This window comes from Salmo salar, chromosome ssa09 (assembly GCF_905237065.1).
Source record: "Salmo salar chromosome ssa09, Ssal_v3.1, whole genome shotgun sequence".
Classification (NCBI taxonomy): domain Eukaryota; kingdom Metazoa; phylum Chordata; class Actinopteri; order Salmoniformes; family Salmonidae; genus Salmo; species Salmo salar.
The window spans coordinates 142,877,360-142,899,301 of record NC_059450.1 but is presented as its reverse complement, the minus strand read 5'-3'; the positions used below and the strand labels follow the sequence as shown (position 1 = coordinate 142,899,301).

General features: G+C 43.3%; 1 protein-coding gene across 1 annotated transcript in view; it reads right to left on the bottom strand.

Moving 5' to 3' along the window:
- The window catches only part of LOC106613152 (melatonin receptor type 1B-B), a 95,346-nt gene extending 73,500 nt beyond the window's left edge, over nt 1-21,846 (bottom strand). Inside the window, exon 1 of the mRNA XM_014215140.2 lies at nt 21,116-21,846. Coding sequence (XP_014070615.2) covers nt 21,116-21,344 — 229 coding nt within the window. The 5' untranslated portion in view covers nt 21,345-21,846. The remainder of the gene's footprint in view (nt 1-21,115) is intronic.
- Nucleotides 21,847-21,942: the final 96 nt, after the last annotated feature.

The following is a 21,942-nucleotide window of genomic DNA, read 5'->3' as shown; positions in this document are numbered from 1 at the left end:
ATACAGCCACTATTACCAATACAGCCACTATTACCAATACAGCCACTATTACCAATACAGCCTCCAGTCCCAGTGCATCCTCCAGTCCCAATGCATCCACTAGTCCCAGTGCATCCACTAGTCCCAATACAGTCACTAGTCCCAATACAGCCACCAGTCCCAATACAGCCTCCAGTCCCAATACAGCCTCCAGTCCCAATGCATCCACTATTCCCAATACAGCTACTAGTCCCAATACAGCCACTAGCACAAATATAGCCCTAGTCCCAATACAGCCTCCCTAGTTCCAGTACAGCCACTAGTCCCAATACAGCCACTAGTCCCAATATGGCCACTATTCCTTACACAGATACTACTGCCAATACAGCCATTAGTCCCAATTGAGCACTATTCCAAATACACATTCTAGTCCCAATACAGCCAGTAGTCCCAATACAGCCAGTAGTCCCAATACAGCCACAAGTCTCAATACACCCACCATTACAAATACAGCCTCCAGTCCCAATAAATTCACTAGTCCCAATACAGCCTCCAGTCCCAATACAGCCTCCAGTCCCAATGCATCGACTATTCCCAATACAGCCTCCAGTCCCAATACAGTAACTTGTCCCAATACCTCCTCTAGTCCCAATACATCCACTAGACCCAATACATCCACACTAGTCCAATTACAGCCACACTAGTCCAAATACAGCCACACTAGTCCAAATACAGCCACTCGTCCCAATTGAGCTACTAGTCCCAATACAGATACAGCCCCAATACGGCAACTTTTCCCAATACAGGCACTAGTCCCAATTGAGCTCTAGTCCCAATACAGCGACTAGTCCCAATACAGCGACTAGTCCCAATACAGCTACTAGTCCCAATAAAGCCACTATTGCCAATACAGCCTCGAGTCCTAATACAGCCTTGACTCCCAATACAGCCATACTAGTCTAAATACAGCCACTAGTCCCAATAAAGCTTCTAGTCCAAATAAAGCTACTAGTCCAAATATAGCAACTAGTCCTAACACAGCCTCTAGTCCCAAAACAGCAACTAGCCCTAACATATCCCTACTCCCAATACAATATAGCCACTAGTGCCAATATAGCCACTAGTGCCAATATAGCCACTAGTGCCAATATAGGCACTAGTCCCAATACATCCACCAGTCCCAATACAGCCACTATTACCAATACAGCCACTATTACCAATACAGCCACTATTACCAATACAGCCTCCAGTCCCAGTGCACCCTCCAGTCCCAATACAGCCACTAGTCCCAATAGAGATTCTAGTCCAAATACAGCCACTTGATCCAATAAAGCCACTCGTCCCAATACAGCATCAGTCCCATTACAGCCGTCAGTCCCAATACTGCTACTTGTCCCAATTAATACACTAGTCCCATTACATTCACAAGTTCCAATACAACCACAAGTCCCAATACAGCCATAAGTTCCAATACAGCCACAAGTCCCAATACAGCCACAAGTCCCAATACAGCCACAAGTTCCAATACAACTACAAGTCCCAATACAGTCACTAGTCCCAACACAGTACTAGTCCCATTAGTCACAATTCCCAATACAGCCACTAGTCCCAATACAGCCACTAGCCCTAATATATCCCTAGTCCAAATACAGCCACACTTGTCCAAATACAGCAACTAGTCCCCAATACAGCTACTAGTCCCAATACGGCCACTATTCCCTATACATATACCACTTCCAATACAGCCACTAGTCCCAATTGATTCACTACTCCCAAAGCAGATACTAGTCCCAATAGAGATACTAGTCCCAGTACAACCACTAGTCCCAGTACAGCCACTAGTCCCAGTACAGCCACTAGTCCCAGTACAGCCACTAGTCCCAATACGGCCACTATTCCCTATACATATACCACTTCCAATACAGCCACTAGTCCCAATTGATTTCACGAGTCCTAATACAGATACTAGTTCCAATAGAGATACTAGTCCCAGTATATCCACTAGTCCCAGTACAGCCACCAGTCCCAATACAGTCACTATTACCAATACAGCCACCAGTCCCAATACAGCCTCCAGTCCCAATACAGCTGCTAGTCCCAATACAGCTACTAGTCCCAATACAGCCACTAGTCCTATTACAGTCACACAGTCCCATTACAGTCACAGGTCCAAATACAGCCACACTAGTCCAAATACAGCCACACTAGTCCAAATACAGCCACTCGTCCCAATTGAGCTACTAGTCCCAATACAGATACAGCCCCAATACGGCAACTTTTCCCAATACAGGCACTAGTCCCAATTGAGCCACTAGTCCCAATACAGATATAAGTCCAAAAACAGTCACTAGTCCCAATACAGCGACTAGTCCCAATACAGCGACTAGTACCAATACAGCGCTAGTCCCAATACAGCCACTAGTCCCAATACAGAGTCTAGTCCCAATAAAGCTACTAGTCCAAATACAGCCACTAGTCCCAATACAGTAACTAGTCCCAATACAGCTAATATTCCCAATACAGCTACTAGTCCCAAGAAGGTCAGTAGACACTTGTCCCAATACAACTACTAGTCTCAATACTGCCATACTAGTCCAAATACAGTCACCTGTACCAATACAGCCACTCGTCCAATACAGACACTAGTCCACATAGTCACCAGCCCTAATATATCCCTAGTCCCAATACAGCCACACTAGTCCAAATACAGCGTCACTAGTCCCAATACAGTCACTAGTCCCAATACAGCCACTAGTCCCAATACAGCCACTAGTCCCAATACAGCCACCAGTCTCAATACACCCACCATTACAAATACAGCCTCCAGTCCCAATAAATTCACTAGTCCCAATACAGCTACCAGTCTCAATACACCCACCATTACAAATACAGCCTCCAGTCCCAATACAGCCTCCAGTCCCAATACAGCCTCCAGTCCCAATACAGCCTCCAGTCCCAATACAGCCTCCAGTCCCAATACAGCCTCCAGTCCCAATGCATCGACTATTCCCAATACAGCCTCCAGTCCCAATACAGTAACTTGTCCCAATACCTCCTCTAGTCCCAATACATCCACTAGACCCAATACATCCACACTAGTCCAATTACAGCCACACTAGTCCAAATACAGCCACACTAGTCCAAATACAGCCACACTAGTCCAAATACAGCCACTCGTCCCAATTGAGCTACTAGTCCCAATACAGATACAGCCCCAATACGGCAACTTTTCCCAATACAGGCACTAGTCCCAATTGAGCTCTAGTCCCAATACAGCGACTAGTCCCAATACAGCGACTAGTCCCAATACAGCTACTAGTCCCAATAAAGCCACTATTGCCAATACAGCCTCGAGTCCTAATACAGCCTTGACTCCCAATACAGCCATACTAGTCTAAATACAGCCACTAGTCCCAATAAAGCTTCTAGTCCAAATAAAGCTACTAGTCCAAATATAGCAACTAGTCCTAACACAGCCTCTAGTCCCAAAACAGCAACTAGCCCTAACATATCCCTACTCCCAATACAATATAGCCACTAGTGCCAATATAGCCACTAGTGCCAATATAGCCACTAGTGCCAATATAGGCACTAGTCCCAATACATCCACCAGTCCCAATACAGCCACTATTACCAATACAGCCACTATTACCAATACAGCCACTATTACCAATACAGCCTCCAGTCCCACTGCACCCTCCAGTCCCAATACAGCCACTAGTCCCAATAGAGATTCTAGTCCAAATACAGCCACTTGATCCAATAAAGCCACTCGTCCCAATACAGCATCAGTCCCATTACAGCCGTCAGTCCCAATACTGCTACTTGTCCCAATTAATACACTAGTCCCATTACATTCACAAGTCCCAATACAGCCACAAGTTCCAATACAACCACAAGTCCCAATACAGCCATAAGTTCCAATACAGCCACAAGTCCCAATACAGCCACAAGTTCCAATACAACTACAATTCCCAATACAGCCACTAGTCCCAATACAGCCACTAGCCCTAATACAGCCACACTTGTCCAAATACAGCAACTAGTCCCCAATACAGCTACTAGTCCCAATACGGCCACTATTCCCTATACATATACCACTTCCAATACAGCCACTAGTCCCAATTGATTCACTACTCCCAAAGCAGATACTAGTCCCAATAGAGATACTAGTCCCAGTACAGCCACTAGTCCCAGTACAACCACTAGTCCCAGTACAGCCACTAGTCCCAGTACAGGCACTAGTCCCAGTACAGGCACTAGTCCCAGTACAGCCACTAGTCCCAATACGGCCACTATTCCCTATACATATACCACTTCCAATACAGCCACTAGTCCCAATTGATTTCACGAGTCCTAATACAGATACTAGTTCCAATAGAGATACTAGTCCCAGTATATCCACTAGTCCCAGTACAGCCACCAGTCCCAATACAGTCACTATTACCAATACAGCCACCAGTCCCAATACAGCCTCCAGTCCCAATACAGCTGCTAGTCCCAATACAGCTACTAGTCCCAATACAGCCACTAGTCCTATTACAGTCACACAGTCCCATTACAGTCACAGGTCCAAATACAGCCACACTAGTCCAAATACAGCCACACTAGTCCAAATACAGCCTCGAGTCCCAATACAGGCACTACTCCCTATACAGATACAACCCCCAATACATCAACTATTCCCAATTGAGCAACCAGTCCCAATTGAGCCACTAGTCCCAATACAGATATAAGTCCCAATACAGCCGTCAGTACCAATACAGCCATCAGTACCAATACAGCCACTGGTCCCAATACAGCCACTGGTCCCAATACAGCCTCCAGTCCTAATACAGCCTCCAGTTCCAATTTAGCCTCCAGTCCCAATACAGCTACTAGTCCCAATACAGCTACTAGTCCCAATACAGCTACTAGTCCCAATACAGCCACCAATCCCAATACAGCCGCTAGTCCCAACACATGTATCAGTCCCAATACAGCCACTAGTCCAAATAAAGCTACTTGTCCCATTACAGTCTCTAGTCCCAATACTGCCACCAGTCATAATATATATCACCAGTCCCAATACAGCCACCAGTCCCAATACAGCTACCAGTCCCAATACAGCCACCAGTCCCAATACAGCCACCAGTCCCAATACAGCCACCAGTCCCAATACAGCCACCAGTCCCAATACAGCCACTAGTCCCAATACAGCCACTAGTCCCAATACAGCCACTAGTCCCAATACAGCCACTAGTCCCACTACAGCCACTACTCCCACTACAGCCAGCACTCCCACTACAGCCAGCACTCCCAATACAGCCAGCACTCCCAATACAGCCAGCACTCCCAATACAGCCAGCACTCCCAATACAGCCAGCACTCCCAATACAGCCACTGTTACCAATACAGCCACTGTTACCAATACAGCCACTGTTACCAATACAGCCACTGTTACAAATACAGCCACACTAGTCCAAATACAGCCACACTAGTCCAAATACAGCCTCGAGTCCCAATACAGGCACCAATCCCAATACAGCCGCTAGTCCCAACACATCCATCAGTCCCAATAAAGCCACTAATCCCAATACAGACACTAGTCCAAATAAAGCTACTTGTCCCATTACAGCTAATATTCCCTATACAACTACTATTCCCAATATAGCCTCTAGTTACAATACAGCCTCTAGTCACAATACAGCCACTAGTCCCAATACAGCCACTAGCCCAAATGTATACCTATTCCCAATACAACTACCTCTAGTCCCAATACAGCCACACTAGTCCCAATACAGGCACTAGTCCCAATACATCCACTAGTCCCAATACAGCCACTAGTCCCAATACAGCCACTAGTCCCAATACAGCCACTAGTCCCAATACAGCCACTAGTCCCAATACAGCCACTAGTCCCAATACAGCCACTAGCCCAAACGTATACCTATTCCCAATACAATCACACTAGTCCCAATACAGCCACTAGTCACAATACAGCCTCTAGTCACAATACAATCACTAGTCCCAATACAGCCACTAGCCCAAATGTATACCTATTCCCAATACAGCCACACCAGTCCCAATACAGCCACTAGTCCCAATGTAGCCACTAGAACCTACACAGATACTACTCTCAATACAGCCACTCGTACCAATTGAGCCACTAGTCCCAATAGAGATTCTAGTCCAAATACAGCCACTTGATCCAATAAAGCCACTCGTCCCAATACAGCATCTGTCCCATTACAGCCGTCAGTCCCAATACTGCTACTTGTCCCAATTAATACACTTGTCCCATTACAGTCACCGGTCCCAATACAGCCACACTAGTCCAAATACAGCCACACTAGTCCAAATACAGCCACACTAGTCCAAATACAGCCACACTAGTCCAAATACAGCCACACTAGTCCAAATACAGCCACACTAGTCCAAATACAGGCACTACTCCCTATACAGATACAACCCCCAATACATCATCTATTCCCAATTGAGCAACCAGTCCCAAAAGAGATACTAGTCCCAAAAGAGATACTAGTCCCAAAAAAGCTACTAGTCCCAATACACCACCAGTCCCAATACAGCCGTCAGTACCAATACAGATACTAGTCCCAATACAGCCTCCAGTCCCAATACAGCCTCCAGTCCCAATACAGCCTCCAGTCCCAATACAGCCTCCAGTCCCAATTTAGCCTCCAGTCCCAATTTAGCCTCCAGTCCCAATACAGCTACTAGTCCCAATACAGCCGCTAGTCCCAACACATCTATCAGTCCCAATAAAGCCACTAATCCCAATACAGCCACTAGTCCAAATAAAGCTACTTGTCCCATTACAGTCTCTAGTCCCAATACTGCCACCAGTCATAATATATATCTACCAGTCCCAATACAGTTACCAGTCCCAATACAGCCACTAGTCCCAATACATTCACTAGTCCCAATACAGCCACTAGTCCCAACACAGCCACTATTCCCAATACAGCACTAGTCCAAATACAGCCAGCACTCCCAATACAGCCAGCACTCCCAATACAGCCACTGTTACCAATACAGCCACTGTTACCAATACAGCCACTGTTACCAATACAGCCACTGTTACCAATACAGCCACTGTTACCAAAACAGCCACACTAGTCCAAATACAGCCACACTAGTCCAAATACAGCCACACTAGTCCAAATACAGCCTCGAGTCCCAATACAGGCACTACTCCCTATACAGATACAACCCCCAATACATCAACTATTCCCAATTGAGCAACCAGTCCCAAAAGAGATACTAGTCCAAAAAAAGCTACTTGTCCCAATAAAGCCACTAGTCCCAATAAAACACCAGTCCCAATACAGCCGTCAGTACCAATACAGCCTCCAGTCCCAATACAGCCTCCAGTCCCAATTTAGCCTCCAGTCCCAATTTAGCCTCCAGTCCCAATACAGCTACTAGTCCCAATACAGCTACTAGTCCCAATACAGCCACCAATCCCAATACAGCCGCTAGTCCCAACACATCCATCAGTCCCAATAAAGCCACTAATCCCAATACAGACACTAGTCCAAATAAAGCTACTTGTCCCATTACAGTCTCTAGTCCCAATACAGCCACCAGTCATAATATATATTCACCAGTCCCAATACAGCCACCAGTCCTAATACAGTTACCAGTCCTAATACAGTTACCAGTCCTAATACAGTTACCAGTCCTAATACAGCCTCCAGTCCCAATACAGCCACTAGTCCCAATACATTTACCAGTCCCAATACAGCCACTACTCCCAATACAGCCACTACTCCCACTACAGCCAGCACTCCCACTACAGCCAGCACTCCCACTACAGCCAGCACTCCCAATACAGTCACTGTTACCAATACAGCTACCAGTCCCAATACAGGCACCAGTCCCAATACAGGCACCAGTCCCAATACAGGCGCCAGTCCCAATACAGGCGCCAGTCCCAATACAGGCGCCAGTCCCAATACAGGCGCCAGTCCCAATACAGGCGCCAGTCCCAATACAGGCGCCAGTCCCAATACAGGCGCCAGTCCCAATACAGCCGCCAGTCCCAATACAGCCTCCAGTCCCTTTAAAGCTACTAGTCCCAATACAGCCTCTAGTCACAATACAGTCACGATCTAATACTCTCTCACTGTCTAATTTCTCTCTTTCACATAGTTCTATAACGGGGAGGATGGGGGACGTTGCAGACGTTGCAGTCATCTTCTCGGCCGCTGCATGCCTACTTTCTCAGTCTCTCTGTAGTGAGCTCTGGAGAGGTTCCATTGGATACACTTCATGAATTGGTGACCCGGTTCAGGAAACTTGTGTAGTGGAGCTGCATAAGTGTTGCTCTCCACTTTCTGGAGGATCAAGTTTTGAAATCAGTGGAATTAGTGTATGATAGTTTAACCTGTTATGGCTAGGGGGCAGTATTTTCATGGCTGGATAAAAAACGTACCCGATTTAATCTGGTTACTACTCCTGCCCAGTAACTAGAATATGCATATAATTATTGGCTTTGGATAGAAAACACTCCAAAGTTTCTAAAACTGTTTGAATGGTGTCTGAGTATAACAGAACTCAAATGGCAGGTCAAAACCTGAGAGATTCCTTTACAGGAAGTGGCCTGTCTGACCATTTCTTGAACTTCTTTGCCATCTCTATCTTTTACAAAGGATCTCTGCTCTAACGTGACACTTCCTACGTCTTCCATGGGCGCTCAGAGCCCGGGAAAAACCTGAATGTCGTCATCCCAGCCCCAGGCTGAAACACATTATCGCCTTTCTCAAGTGGCCGATCAAGGGACTGTGGGCTTAGGCACGTGACCTGGCCGCCCCCGTCTGTGATTTTTCCTCTGTTTGCCGAAAAGGAGATTCCCGGTCGGAATATTATCGCTTTTTTACGAGATAAATTGCATAAAAATTGATTTTAAACAGCGGTTGACATGCTTCGAAGTACGGTAATGGAATATTTAGAATTTTTTTGTCACGAATTGCGCCATGCGCACGACCCTGATTTACCATTTCGGATAGTGTCTGGGACGCACGAACAAAACGCCGCTATTCGGATATAACGATGGATTATTTTGGACCAAACCAACATTTGTTATTGAAGTAGCAGTCCTGGGAGTGCATTCTGATGAAGACAACAAAAGGTAATCAAACTTTTATAATAGTAAATCTGATTTTGGTGAAGGCTAAACTTGCCGGGTGTCTAAATAGCTAGCCCGTGATGGCTGGGCTATGTACTTAGAATATTGCAAAATGTGCTTTCACCAAAAAGCTATTTTAAAATCGGACATATCGAGTGCATAGAGGAGTTCTGTATCTATAATTCTTAAAATAATTGTTATGCTTTTTGTGAACGTTTATCGTGAGTAATTTAGTAAATTGTTAGTAAATTCCCCGGAAGTATGCTAGTTCTGAACGTCACATGCTAATGTAAAAAGCTGTTTTTTGATATAAATATGAACTTGATTGAACAAAACATGCATGTATTGTATAACATAATGTCCTAGGTGTGTCATCTGATGAAGATCATCAAAGGTTAGTGCTGCATTTAGCTGTCTTCTGGGTTTTTGTGACATTATATGCTAGCTTGAAAAATGGGTGTCTGATTATTTCTGGCTTGGTACTCTGCTGACATAATCTAATGTTTTGCTTTCGCTGTAAAGCCTTTTTGAAATCGGACAGTGTGGTTAGATAAAGGAGAGTCTTGTCTTTAAAATGCTGTGAAATAGTCATATGTTTGAAAAATTGAAGTTTTTGTATTTTTGAGGAATTTGTAATTCGCGCCACGCCTATCATTGGATATTGGAGCAGGTGTTCCGCTAGCGGAACGTCTAGATGTCTGAATCTTTCTGTCGCTCTCTCCCACTGAAGCAATTATTTTCTGTCTCTCTGGCTGCAGTTCTGTGTTTTTAGAAAACTATCTTCTTTGTCTGAATTCCACTCAGATATTCTCAAACAAACACACACGCACAGAAACACACACAATCTATTTATGAAAAGGTGTCGTATTTTCTGAACTCAAACCCACGATAAAGTTGACCAAGGAGAGTTTTTTTGTCAGTGGATAGTTTTGTGTAGGTACGTAGGCTACTGTACGTGACGAAGTTTTCATTTTTTACTCTATGACCATGAAACAGACTCAAAAAGCCCCTTTAATGAGACCAGTCTGCTTTAGTGCATTCAGAGAACCAGTGCCTAAGTATACTCAGAAAATAGTATTAGTGCACTCAGAAACCAATCAGAAAAGAGCATTAGTGCACTCAGAAACCAATCAGAAAAGAGCATTAGTGCACTCAGAAACCAATCAGAAAAGAGCATTAGTGCACTCAGAAACCAATCAGAAAAGAGCATTAGTGCACTCAGAAACCAATCAGAAAAGAGCATTAGTGCACTCAGAAACCAATCAGAAAAGAGTATTAGTGCACTCAGAAACCAATCAGAAAAGAGCATTAGTGCATTCAGAAAAGAGCATTAGTGCACACAGAAACCAATCAGAAAAGAGTATTAGTGCACTCAGAAATCAGTCAGAAAACCTGTTTGTGTTTTGGGGCAAAGGAAAGGGGCCAGTACAGATCAAAGCTTGTACCCCATGGTTTTCTCAGAATTGTCAACCAGCTTAGCACCACTGACCACACTCAAACCACACACTGTAATACAAAGAAACAGACACAGACACACACTCCCTCCGTCTTTCCCTATTGCTCTCTAACTCCCTCTCCCTTTACTGACCTCCCTCCCTCTCTCCTCCCTTCTTCTCCCTATCTCTAACTGCAACCAACTGGCATAGCACTTCAAGAGATGGCCATAGTCCAACCCAATGTGTTCAGATCACTGTCTGGAGGTTAGTTTTAAGACCACACTTAGGTAGAGGTAAAAAGAGGGAGAGAGAGCGGTAGAGAGAGAAGTAGACAGACAGACAGACAGACAGACAGACAGACAGACAGACAGACAGACAGACAGACAGACAGACAGACAGACAGACAGACAGACAGACAGACAGACAGACAGACAGACAGACAGACAGACAGACAGACAGACAGACAGACAGACAGACAGACAGACAGACAGACAGACAGACAGACAGACAGACAGACAGACAGACAGACAGACAGACAGACGAACAGACAGACAGACAGACAGACAGACAGACAGACAGACAGACAGACAGACAGACAGACAGACAGACGAACAGACAGACAGACAGACAGACAGACAGACAGACAGACAGACAGACAGACAGACAGACAGACAGACAGACAGACAGACAGACAGACAGACAGACAGACAGACAGACAGACAGACAGACAGACAGACAGACAGACAGACAGACAGACAGACAGACAGAGATGGAGGAGAGACAGAAATGAGGGAGAGATGAAGGAGAGAGAGAGGGTGGGAGGTAGAGAAGTGAACAGAGAGGGAGGGATGAGAGTTACAGAGAGGGAAGTAGGTAGAGGAAGCGGAGGAAGAGGAAGGTGTAACAAAGAGAGAAAGTGACTGTCGGAGCAGACAGATAATAATCTGAGGCATTACCCAAACCAAAATAGTTGAAATAGCTCTACTAACTAAATATTCAGACAGCAGGTCATGGTTATCGTGAAGAGGAGTAGAGGAGCTGTGTTAGATGGAGGGAGCTGTAAATGGCTATGTATTTACACACACACAAATACTACCACCTCCCCAGTGCTGACACACTCAACAAGGGAGATAGATAGAGAGGGTGATAGGAAAGAGGAAACCCGAGCAAGCAGACAGGGGACAAAGGAAAGGGGGAGAGAGAGAGAGGAAATGGACCGAGATGATATAGAGAAAGAGGGGAGTTTAAGAGAGAGAGAGAGATAGAATCCGCCATGCTGCCAATGTGCTCCAGCCCTGTGTCTGCGATGAGGTCTGGCTCTATTGGTGTTCCCCCGACACACTCAGGAAGAAGACCTTTGTGCCTGCCTTTAATTGGCTCCTGTTCGTTTAAGAGTGGAGGAGAGGAGAGCTCTGGGACCGTTAACGAGCCAAGCATAGTGATGGGGTCCATGAGAGGGTCACCCTCGGATCCCCCCTCAGCCACACCGACTATGGGGCTCTCAGGTAGCCTAGCAGTTAGTGTTGGGTCAGTAAACGAAAGGTTGCTGGTTTGAATACCCAAGGTCAAAAATCTGTCGTTTTGCCCTTGAGCAAGGCACTTAACCCTAATTTGCTCTTGAGCTCTGTACTACTATGGCTGACCCTGTAAAACAACACATTTCACTGCACCTATCTGGTGTACGTGGCAATAAAACGTTTTATTTGTTCTCCTATAGGTCAATACACACACACACAGGCGCTGATTCCTTGAGAGAATTGAAACTGAGAGAACTACGTCATAGAGTGAAATAAGAATGGCGTCTGTGTGCACAATGATAACAAGTTGTCAAGTAGATATCAAGTGATCCAATTCAGAACCAGGGAGCTGCTGCCCCATGCATGACTTTTGACCACTATCTGCTGTTGGCTCTTATTTCTAACATTTCAGTTTCCATCATGAAAACATGTCCTGTGATGTTTTAAGTGTCCTCTATTCTATTAATGCAATGTATTAGGTATTTTAAGTGAGTTGAATTATGTAAATGTTACTTTTTTTTCAGTTTGATTTGTGAGGAAGAATCAATCAACTCAAACTCACCCTAATTATTATACTGAATGCAGAGTGCACCATGTAAGAGAACCTGGGTTCTGTCTCTACTCCGACTCTCAACACACATGCAGAACTCTAGCCATGGAGTCCCACAGAGAGAAAGGGAGAGGGAACAAGATGGAGGACAGGATAGATGGAGAGATGACCCTGATGGAAACAGAGCAGAGATGCAGGCAGAGACCCAGGTGATAGGTGTACCCTTCCTGCCCCAGAGATCACCCGAGTCAACATCATCAGAACCCCTTCATTCAAATCAAATTCAAACAACTTTATTTGATCAGTCTTAAGCTTAACTCCACCAGCAGCATTGGTGGTTAGACTATTTGACAGAACAATTTCCCTTTATGATATACTGACAAAATAAAGGAAACACCAACAGAAATTGTCTTAATAGGGCGTTGGGCCACCATGCAACAGTCTCACTGCAGAATTAAACATTAATCCACACTCTCCAAATGCCAAATTTCAAAGTTGCTCCAAACGTCAAATGTTTAAGTGTTTAGGTTGCTCCTGCTACTCTGAATTTATAGCACTCGCTCTAAAGGTAAGGCACTCGCTCTAAAGGTAAGGCACTCGCTCTAAAGGTAAGGCACTCGCTCTAAAGGTAAGGCACTCGTTCTAAAGGTAAGGCACTCGTTCTAAAGGTAAGGCACTCGTTCTAAAGGTAAGGCACTCGTTCTAAAGGTAAGGCACTCGTTCTAAAGGTAAGGCACTCGTTCTAAAGGTAAGGCACTCGTTCTAAAGGTAAGGCACTCGTCTTCTGATTAATGACGTATTCTTTACCTCACGTTAGTCTCATTCCAAGCGTCGTAAATTGTTGGTTATCTGCACGAACCCAGTCTTCACTATGAGTCATCCATACATCAATTGTCTTAAAATCATTTATTTACTAACTAGGTAATTCACAGAAAAGCATAAAACAGTAGATATGTTTACAAGGAAATTATATTTTCACTCTCACTCTCTCTCTCACTCTCTCTCACTCTCTCTCACTCTCTCTCACTCTCTCTCACTCTCTCTCACTCTCTCTCACTCTCTCTCACTCTCTCTCACCGAATTCCTAGCTGCAGACTAGTAATTAATATCAAGACTTGTTCTTATTCTGTCGGTATTGCTAGTCTAAGAGTTTAACCACGTGGTACTTGTTCTCAACTTGCCTACCTGGTTAAATAAAGGTAAAATAAAAAAATTTAAGAGGGCAACGTCATGACACACTCATTCTGTTTTAGTTGCTCCTGCTACTCATTCTGGTAAGGTAAGAGTTAAGGTTAGGGGATACAGTGCCTTCAGAAAGTATTCATACACTTTGACTTATTCCACATTTTCTTGTGTTACAGCCTGAATTCAAAATGGCTAAAAAAAAAGTCTAACATGTTTTTAGACATTTTTGCAAATGTATTGAAAATGATGTACAGAAATATTAATTTACATAACTATTCAGACCCGAGTCCATACTTTGTAGAAGCACCTTTGGCGGCAATTACGGCTATGAGTCTTTCTGGGTAAGTCTCTAAGAGCCTTCCATACCTGAATTGTGCAACATTTGCCCATGATTGTTTTCAAATATCTTCAATCTTTGTCAAATTGGGTGTTGATCATTGCTAGAAAACCATTTTCTGGTCTTGTCATAGATTTTATACCAGACTTAAGTCAAAACTGTAACTCAGCCCCTCAGGAACATTCACTGTCTTCTTGGTTAGCAACTCCAGTGTAGATTGTGTTTTAGGTTATTGCATGGGCGCTACATTGGTTTTAGAAGTGGGGGGGACATATTTATTTTTATATATTACTTTTTATCCAGTCAGATAAACACTCCAAACAGCCTACCCGACCTCTCAAAAGTGCACGCATGGTTCTAAAGCACACCGTTGCCTCAATTTGTATCACATTCCCCAGTGAAAGGTGCGCCACTGGGTTATTGTCCTGCTGAAAGGTGAATTCATCTCCCAGTGTCTGGTGGAAAGCAGACTGAACCAAGCATACCCATAACATGATGCAGCCATTTAACTCAAACATAACACTTTGTATTCAGGACAAAAGTTAATTGCTTTGCTACATTTTTTTGCAGTATTTCTTTAGTGCCTTGTTGAAACAGGATGCATGTTTTTGAATATTTGTATTCTGTACAGGCTTCCTTCTTTTCACTCTGTCAGTTAGCGTAGTTACTCCACAATACTAACCTGTTGTTGATCCATCCTCAGTTTTCTCCTATCACAGCCATTAAACTCTGTAACTGTTTTAAAGTCACCATTGGCTTCATGGTGAAATCCCTGAGCGGTTTCCTTCCTCTCCGGCAACTGAATTAGGAAGGACACTATCTTTGTAGTGACTGGGTGATTTGATACACCATCTGGGTTTCTCTAAGCTATATGGAATTGCTTTAAGGTCATACTAAGGATGATTTAGCTATTTGATTTTGAATTTTAAGACCCCTTGAAGTATCAATAAAATATATTTACAAATTAGCCAGAAAATGACATTTGGCCTAACTGCTATTTGGTCATACAAATGCATTGAATAACAGATTAATTACATGGAACAATATATAGTCCCCCTCCCAAAAATCTAAAGGAAGTTTGTTCTGAAGTGTTTGTCCTATATCTGAGAGATATCAGGAAACCTTTTGCAGATTATTATTATTATAAGTTTTTTTACATGTATTTGACCCGTTACTTTTGGCACTAAACAGTCTCCATATATACTTTCATTAAAAAAAATCGAACTGCTCCGGGGACATTCAGACGAGTCTTGTCATGCATGTGGGCATCCTAGAGCAGACCATCATGTACCTGTTCGTGAGAGTCTCACCTTTCCAAAGAGGGGTCATATTAGTGTGTAGCCCAAACTGTTTATACCCTACAGAAAGAGGTTGGCACATTCACTATACCGAGACACTTGTGGGGGTTCCGATGCTACAGACAATTTTGTAATGGAGATCTGTTGTTTTGCACTGGATGTGTCTCAATCCACCCAGCTCTAACTTTGTCACCTTTCACCGCAGATGTGTTCCACATCGGCAGATGAGGTGGATTGAGACACATCCAGAGCAAAACAACAGATCTATCTTAAACAGACAGATGTTTATTATGCTAATTCGATTTCCGGTGGGGTGCTGACATCGTCTCTAGGGGGTTAAAACAACCAACAACAACAAAAAACTGTCTCCACGACTGGGATCAAACACGCAACCTTCTGATCCTGCATCATTGAATTACGCATTCTGAATGGTTAAGGTAAGGGATGGATAAACATTTACTGAATTGGTACCTGGAGGAAAATAGGGGAGGGAAATGCTTTTTCAATTTCAGTCAAGAGGAGGGTTTAGTATTTTTAAATCTAGTCCAGGGGAGGGTCATGTAATTTGTAATTGATGAAATGTCAATATTAGGCTATATATCGATGTTCGCCCGATGCCGTTCCTAATCTCTGATTCTTCGCTGGGCACACAATATCAAGTGCGACAACAGGCTATTTAGTGTGGTCTCAATCAAATGATCCATAGCCTATAGGTTATAGACTACGAAGTGCATACTTGGAGAAGCACAGAGCAAAGTTACATTTATAAGATAGATGCTGGGATGGTATAAATACAACCAGGCTACATTACACTGCAATTGATATTCCAACCCTGAGCCCTGCTCTGCTCTTGCTGATGAAACACGTTGTTTGTGCTACCTATCTAATGGCGGTGCTGTGTACGCCTATGGTGGCAGTTCAGAAGGAGAGTCAAAGGCTTCTTCCGAAAATACTTGTCGATTAGGTGTAGTCCAAAAAATGTTGCGCGCGACTACCTATAGCCTATGTTCTGTTCAGTTTGAGAAGGAGAGCGCGAAGATGAGGAGGACCCGAGGTCAACTTTCATAGCTTGCTATAATTGCTTTTATTAAAAATAATATGTTTCTTGCCCGTGATGTATTTATCAGAGTAAGACAACAATAAGACAGATTCGAGTAATTTACATTGTGGTGCTGAAACTTGAAGCAGCAGCCGCAGCACAATCAATCAGAAATCGACAGCTCATGGTGCGGAAAGTAGTCAAATTCGAGTAGGCATAATTCATTTCAACAATCTTCATTTTAATGACACTTTACTAAAAACAAGAGGGCTTTGTGTTGGAGCCGATTTCGTCCCATTTAAGAAATAATAGGCAGGCCTACCTGTTTGACAGACTAAATGTGGCTATAGAGGCTGCTATATCTACAGATTTGTCAGTAAATTCCTCCACCCACCATGCACTCTTTGAATAGCATACCTCCGTGTCAGTGAAGTGCAGGTAAGTTAAAACCAAGACTCGAATTTAGGGGATGTGAGAGGGTATGCCATAGCCCTACCTTTTATTAAGGAAAATGGCAAAAAAGCACAGGCCTTTGTTAGCTTAAGATTTTAAAGAAAATGAAACTGAACCATTATATTGTAATGAAACAGGCAGGGAGCAGGTCTCGAACCCTCGACCTAGCCCGAAGTCCAGCGCGCTATCGACTGTGCCGCAAAAGCATACTCGTCCGGCAGAGTCGATTTCCGCGCTTATAAACCCAGGGTCGTTACATTATAAAGTGATCTATAATGGCGTTTTGGTCCGTGCTAGAAACAATCTGTAAAATACCCAGGAAATACGTGACTATGACGATGTATATGGCGATATCATTGTTTCTTTCTTTGGCATTCAGAAACTGATCTACAACCCTCTATAGCCGAGGAGACAAAACATGTACTTTGCTTGGGAAGTAATCTAATTATGTCACTATCAATTGATTAAACTATTCACTTTCTGTACAATAGAAGAGGTTTAAACCCAGAAGGCTTTTAGGGAAACAATTGTGACCTCTCGTTGGGTTAAGCCGTGGAAGAAGAGTAGCCAGCCGGTTTACATTTTTCTGTGTCAGTGGCCTACTTTGTCTGGGGTGGAAAGGTATAGGCCTAACTTTTGAAAGTACCTTGCTCAGATTCCTAATGTCTCAGATGTGTTATTTGCAAACAGGGACAGTTTCGTTGCAAACAATACACACTGATTCGGCATTGGAGAAATATGATGAGATGAATACGTAGGCCTGTCCATTCTTAGTCTGTAATTTGTGTGGTATTAAAAAATATTCTGCTAATATGTAAAAGGACGTAGAATTGCATGACATGTTTATAAATACACTTTTTTTCTCGGCAAATACGATGATACAGTACAATAGAGTCATGCAATACTTTTACTATAAAGGAGATCTTTCCACAACTACTTTTGTCCACGGTCGTCTGCGAAAAACCACAACTCTCCCCCTCAAGTGTCCAGGAAGTGTTCGGGTAAAATATATATTTTTCATTTCAGAGGTCCGATTTTCTCCATGCAACCCTTATTATAAATAACGTTAATTTTCTAAGGGTTAAGGTTTGGGATAGGGTCAAAACAATACGTTTAGGCAGTTATTGCAAAAGGTTTAAGGTAAAGGTTAAGGTTTGGGATAGGGTTAAAACGAAAAATAAAAAACTCTCCACAACTGGTATCAAACACGCAACCTTTTGATCCAGAGTCATGGGATTACGCCAATCCACAAGCAATTATGTTTTATGTGTGTGTTGGGCGGTATTGGTGCGTGGGTAAAATCACTGGGGAAGCCAAGTCAGGAAAAAAAAGCCATATTACAACCTATTCATTGTGATAATTGTGTTGTTTTCTCTATAAACTCTTAGTTCATATGCCTTTGGACCGTGATATATAGGCCTAAGGCCGAGACAATAAAAAGACACAGTGGCAGAATAAATTCAACCACACCTTTGCTTCATCGCAAAACCGGAGAGCACAAAGCATATCGCATGTAACAAACAGTTAATGTTTCCGACATTTTCGGACCACTAAATAACTATTGATTTAGAACCACAGTTACCGCACATCACAAAGAAACAGGAGCTGCCTCCAATATTCCAGCAACATTTCAACTTCAATATTTCGACACCATCAAATCATCTATGCTTAGTCTAATACAGTAACAACTAAAAGATACCCAAAACAATTTAGTCCAATCAACGTAAGCTAAATATGATGTGGCTGTCCATGGTTGTGGGTTTTTGTGTGCGTGCGTGTGTGTACGTGCATTCATTCAAGTAGAACTAACATGTTGACTCATTCTACTTGTACAGAAACGCCAATGCCATCCTTCTCTCTTCCATGTTAACAAAACGGTCTACAGTACATGCTTACATTTTTTTGTTGCTCGCTAGTCTAACTTCCTTTCATTGGCAACGTTAGCTAACACATAGGTTGTAAGGATCGGACCCTTCATCTCAATTTCCGCCTAAAATGACATACCCAAATCTAACTGCTTGTAGCTCAGGACCTGAAGCAAGGGATATGCATATTCTTGATACTATTTGAAAGGAAACACTTAAGTGTGTGTATATGTGAAATGAATGTAGGAGAATACAACACATTAGATCTGGTAAAAGATAAACAAAAAAACATGCACTTTCTATTTTTATTGCATCATCTTTGAAATGCAAAAAAAGGCCATACATTGACATAGGAAGTTGGGTGTAATTTAGATGTTGTCCATAAGAGGGCATCAGTGTGTGTGCACAGTTTCAGACTAATATATTCAAGAATATGAGATCAATATAATGTTTTGTATCAAGTCCCTCACGAGTTTGCCCAAATGCACCCAAGTGGCCGAATTGGTCAAGTGATACTTTTCCAAGTACATAATCATAGAGAACATACAAAAATGCTATGGTAATATTTTTTTTTAAATTAGCTTCCCTACATAAAAGGTACTAGCCTTCACACCTCTAGATGGCCGGGCCAGTGTGGGTGTGGAGCCAGAGACAGCAGAGGGGTCAGACTGGAGGATCAACACCTACGTTTGAATGAGTGGAGGATGGAGGAGTCTCTACCACTGTTGTTACTAAATGTACTGAATAAGACTCACATAACTTTCAATCTTTTACCCAGATGTTAGCAGAGATGCAGACAAACATATTTAGTTTCTTTTAAAAAAGAACTAAGAGTTAGTAGGACACAGCCATCTCAAGAGGTATGCTTAGATATACATGTATTTTTTTTACATAGAAATAAGCATAATGATTATGGCTCTACATTGCAGGAAAAAGCTGTCCCCTCTGATTTTTAGGGGACATGACGCCCCTGGTAGATGATGCTTCTGAGGAAGAATAAAAACAAGCGAACCGAGGACTTATAAATAACGACTGGGACTGCTGATAAAGTGCCACAGAGAGACAGAGACAGGGAAACAGAGAGCGGGTACGGAAGGTCGGCCATTGGCTCCAACCTCCAACAGTCAACACCTGGACCATGCCGTAAGGGCAGAAAAACCGGGATTTGAGCACTCAGTATTGGGCAAAACAGACTGGAATTAACCAAGGGTATTAAAACTATTCCCGGTCCCTGCTTTAAACCCCCAAACCATCACAACTAAATGTGCATTCTGTGTTCAAACATATATTCCAATATTAATCAGTAACCTAGATAACAGCTACTAGACCACCGTGAAAAAGCCAAACAAAATAAACCCATTGTAAGTCACCCGTATGGGCACATAATGTGTTTGCAACAATAACACGGCTGTCGGTGTGTTGGAGCGGACTTCTTGCCGCTCTGTTTGGATACCCCTGGCGGGAATCCATCATTTTTATACTTTGTTCTCTTTTGCATTTCCAGTATGGACTCGGCAGGCATCGGCAGGCATATGAAAAAGGTTTGCAAAACCCACACTGGAAATAAAAGTTTCGGCCCCGGTTTATGCACACACAGAAAAACATGGCTATTTATTTATTCAAATAAATAAGACAATAAATCTAAAAACAATTATGATCAATATTGAATAAAACAAACGATTAATGCATAAACTACAGGTCTATCAACAATAAGCAAGCTAAACAAAAGAATCCCACGGGATTGCATTATTTTACCCTCTTCATAATCTATGCAATTTAAGCGTAAATTGTTTGGTAGGAATTGAGTGGCTCCTTAAAATCTGAGAACTGCCTGCAGAATCCTCACAAGTGACTGATGAATGACTGTCAAATCATTGCCATAGGTTATTAAAACACATTACAGACAATAGGACATAACATTTTCCCATAACAAAAAAGTGATTAAAACTCAAATCGTCAACATTTGATACAATCTTAATTTTATCTGTGCATAAAGGGAATTAAATCCTTCTGCATAGGAGGAATACATTCACTATTTTCAGCAGTCTCATTCATATGTGGAGACTTGCATGTAGGCTTATTGGTGTGAATGAGACCGCTCAGGGATTCATATAAGGCACGAGAACGAAATCGTATTTTCAGAATCTCTCCTTATCATTGCATTTAGAATATATCTATTGCATTGGTTGATATGTCAAAGTCATGCCAAATTATTTCAACAATATTAAGGTATAACTACTGGTGCCATCTTTCTCCGTCTCTCTCGCGAGTGAACACACACGCACACACACACACACAGAGACACAAACAATCATTATCCCCTTACCCGCATTTCTAAGTTTCCGGTTCCTAAGCACTGAAATGATAACCAGCAAGTTGCCCAAGACATCCACCACCGTGGTGAAGATCAGCACGCTGGCCAGTACCGTGATAGCCCATGCGGGACGCGTCCCCAGCCGTGCGTCCAGAACCGTGCGGTTCCTGGAGAACGAAACATTCTCTGGCATGTCGAAAACCTTAGGGCTGCCAACGTATGTCCTCCCTGTCCGAGTCATTCAAACACTGCTGTCCTGGCAAAACAGTGACATGTTGTTGCGAAAGTAGACTTGTAGCCTATTTGACAGCTGAATATGTTTAACGTCGCGGTGGGCGCTTTGTTTCGACTGTCTGTGATGCACACTGTTTCTCAACTTGCTCAGAGTGAGCCGCGCTGTCATCGAGTTGTTTATAACTGTGCCCGCTCTGGCCAGCTGGCCCTAATATCCCCTATCGATCAGATACATGAGAAGGCTCGTGGGTGCTCCGTGCCGTCATTCCGGGCAGCTCATTTGCATATCCAGTCGCATATCCAACGCGCCTATCGCTTTCTCTCAACCCTCCTCTCTCTTCTATGCTGGTCGGACCGAACCTTGCTTGCTGTGCTGTGTGTGAGCTGCTGTATCTTGCCTCTGGCAAAGTCTGGCTGCGGTCTGAATTATTTGTTTTAAAAGCTGCTCGGAATTGCGAATCCACCGCGCAATCAGACAAGATAGCGAGAGCCAGACCGTAGGCTCGTATTCAGAAAGAGGATATATCGGGGAGGCGGATTCATCAACTCGTGCTTCGAAACCGAGCTCAGTGAAGCATGCGTTTCATGAGTATTGTTTCGCTCAG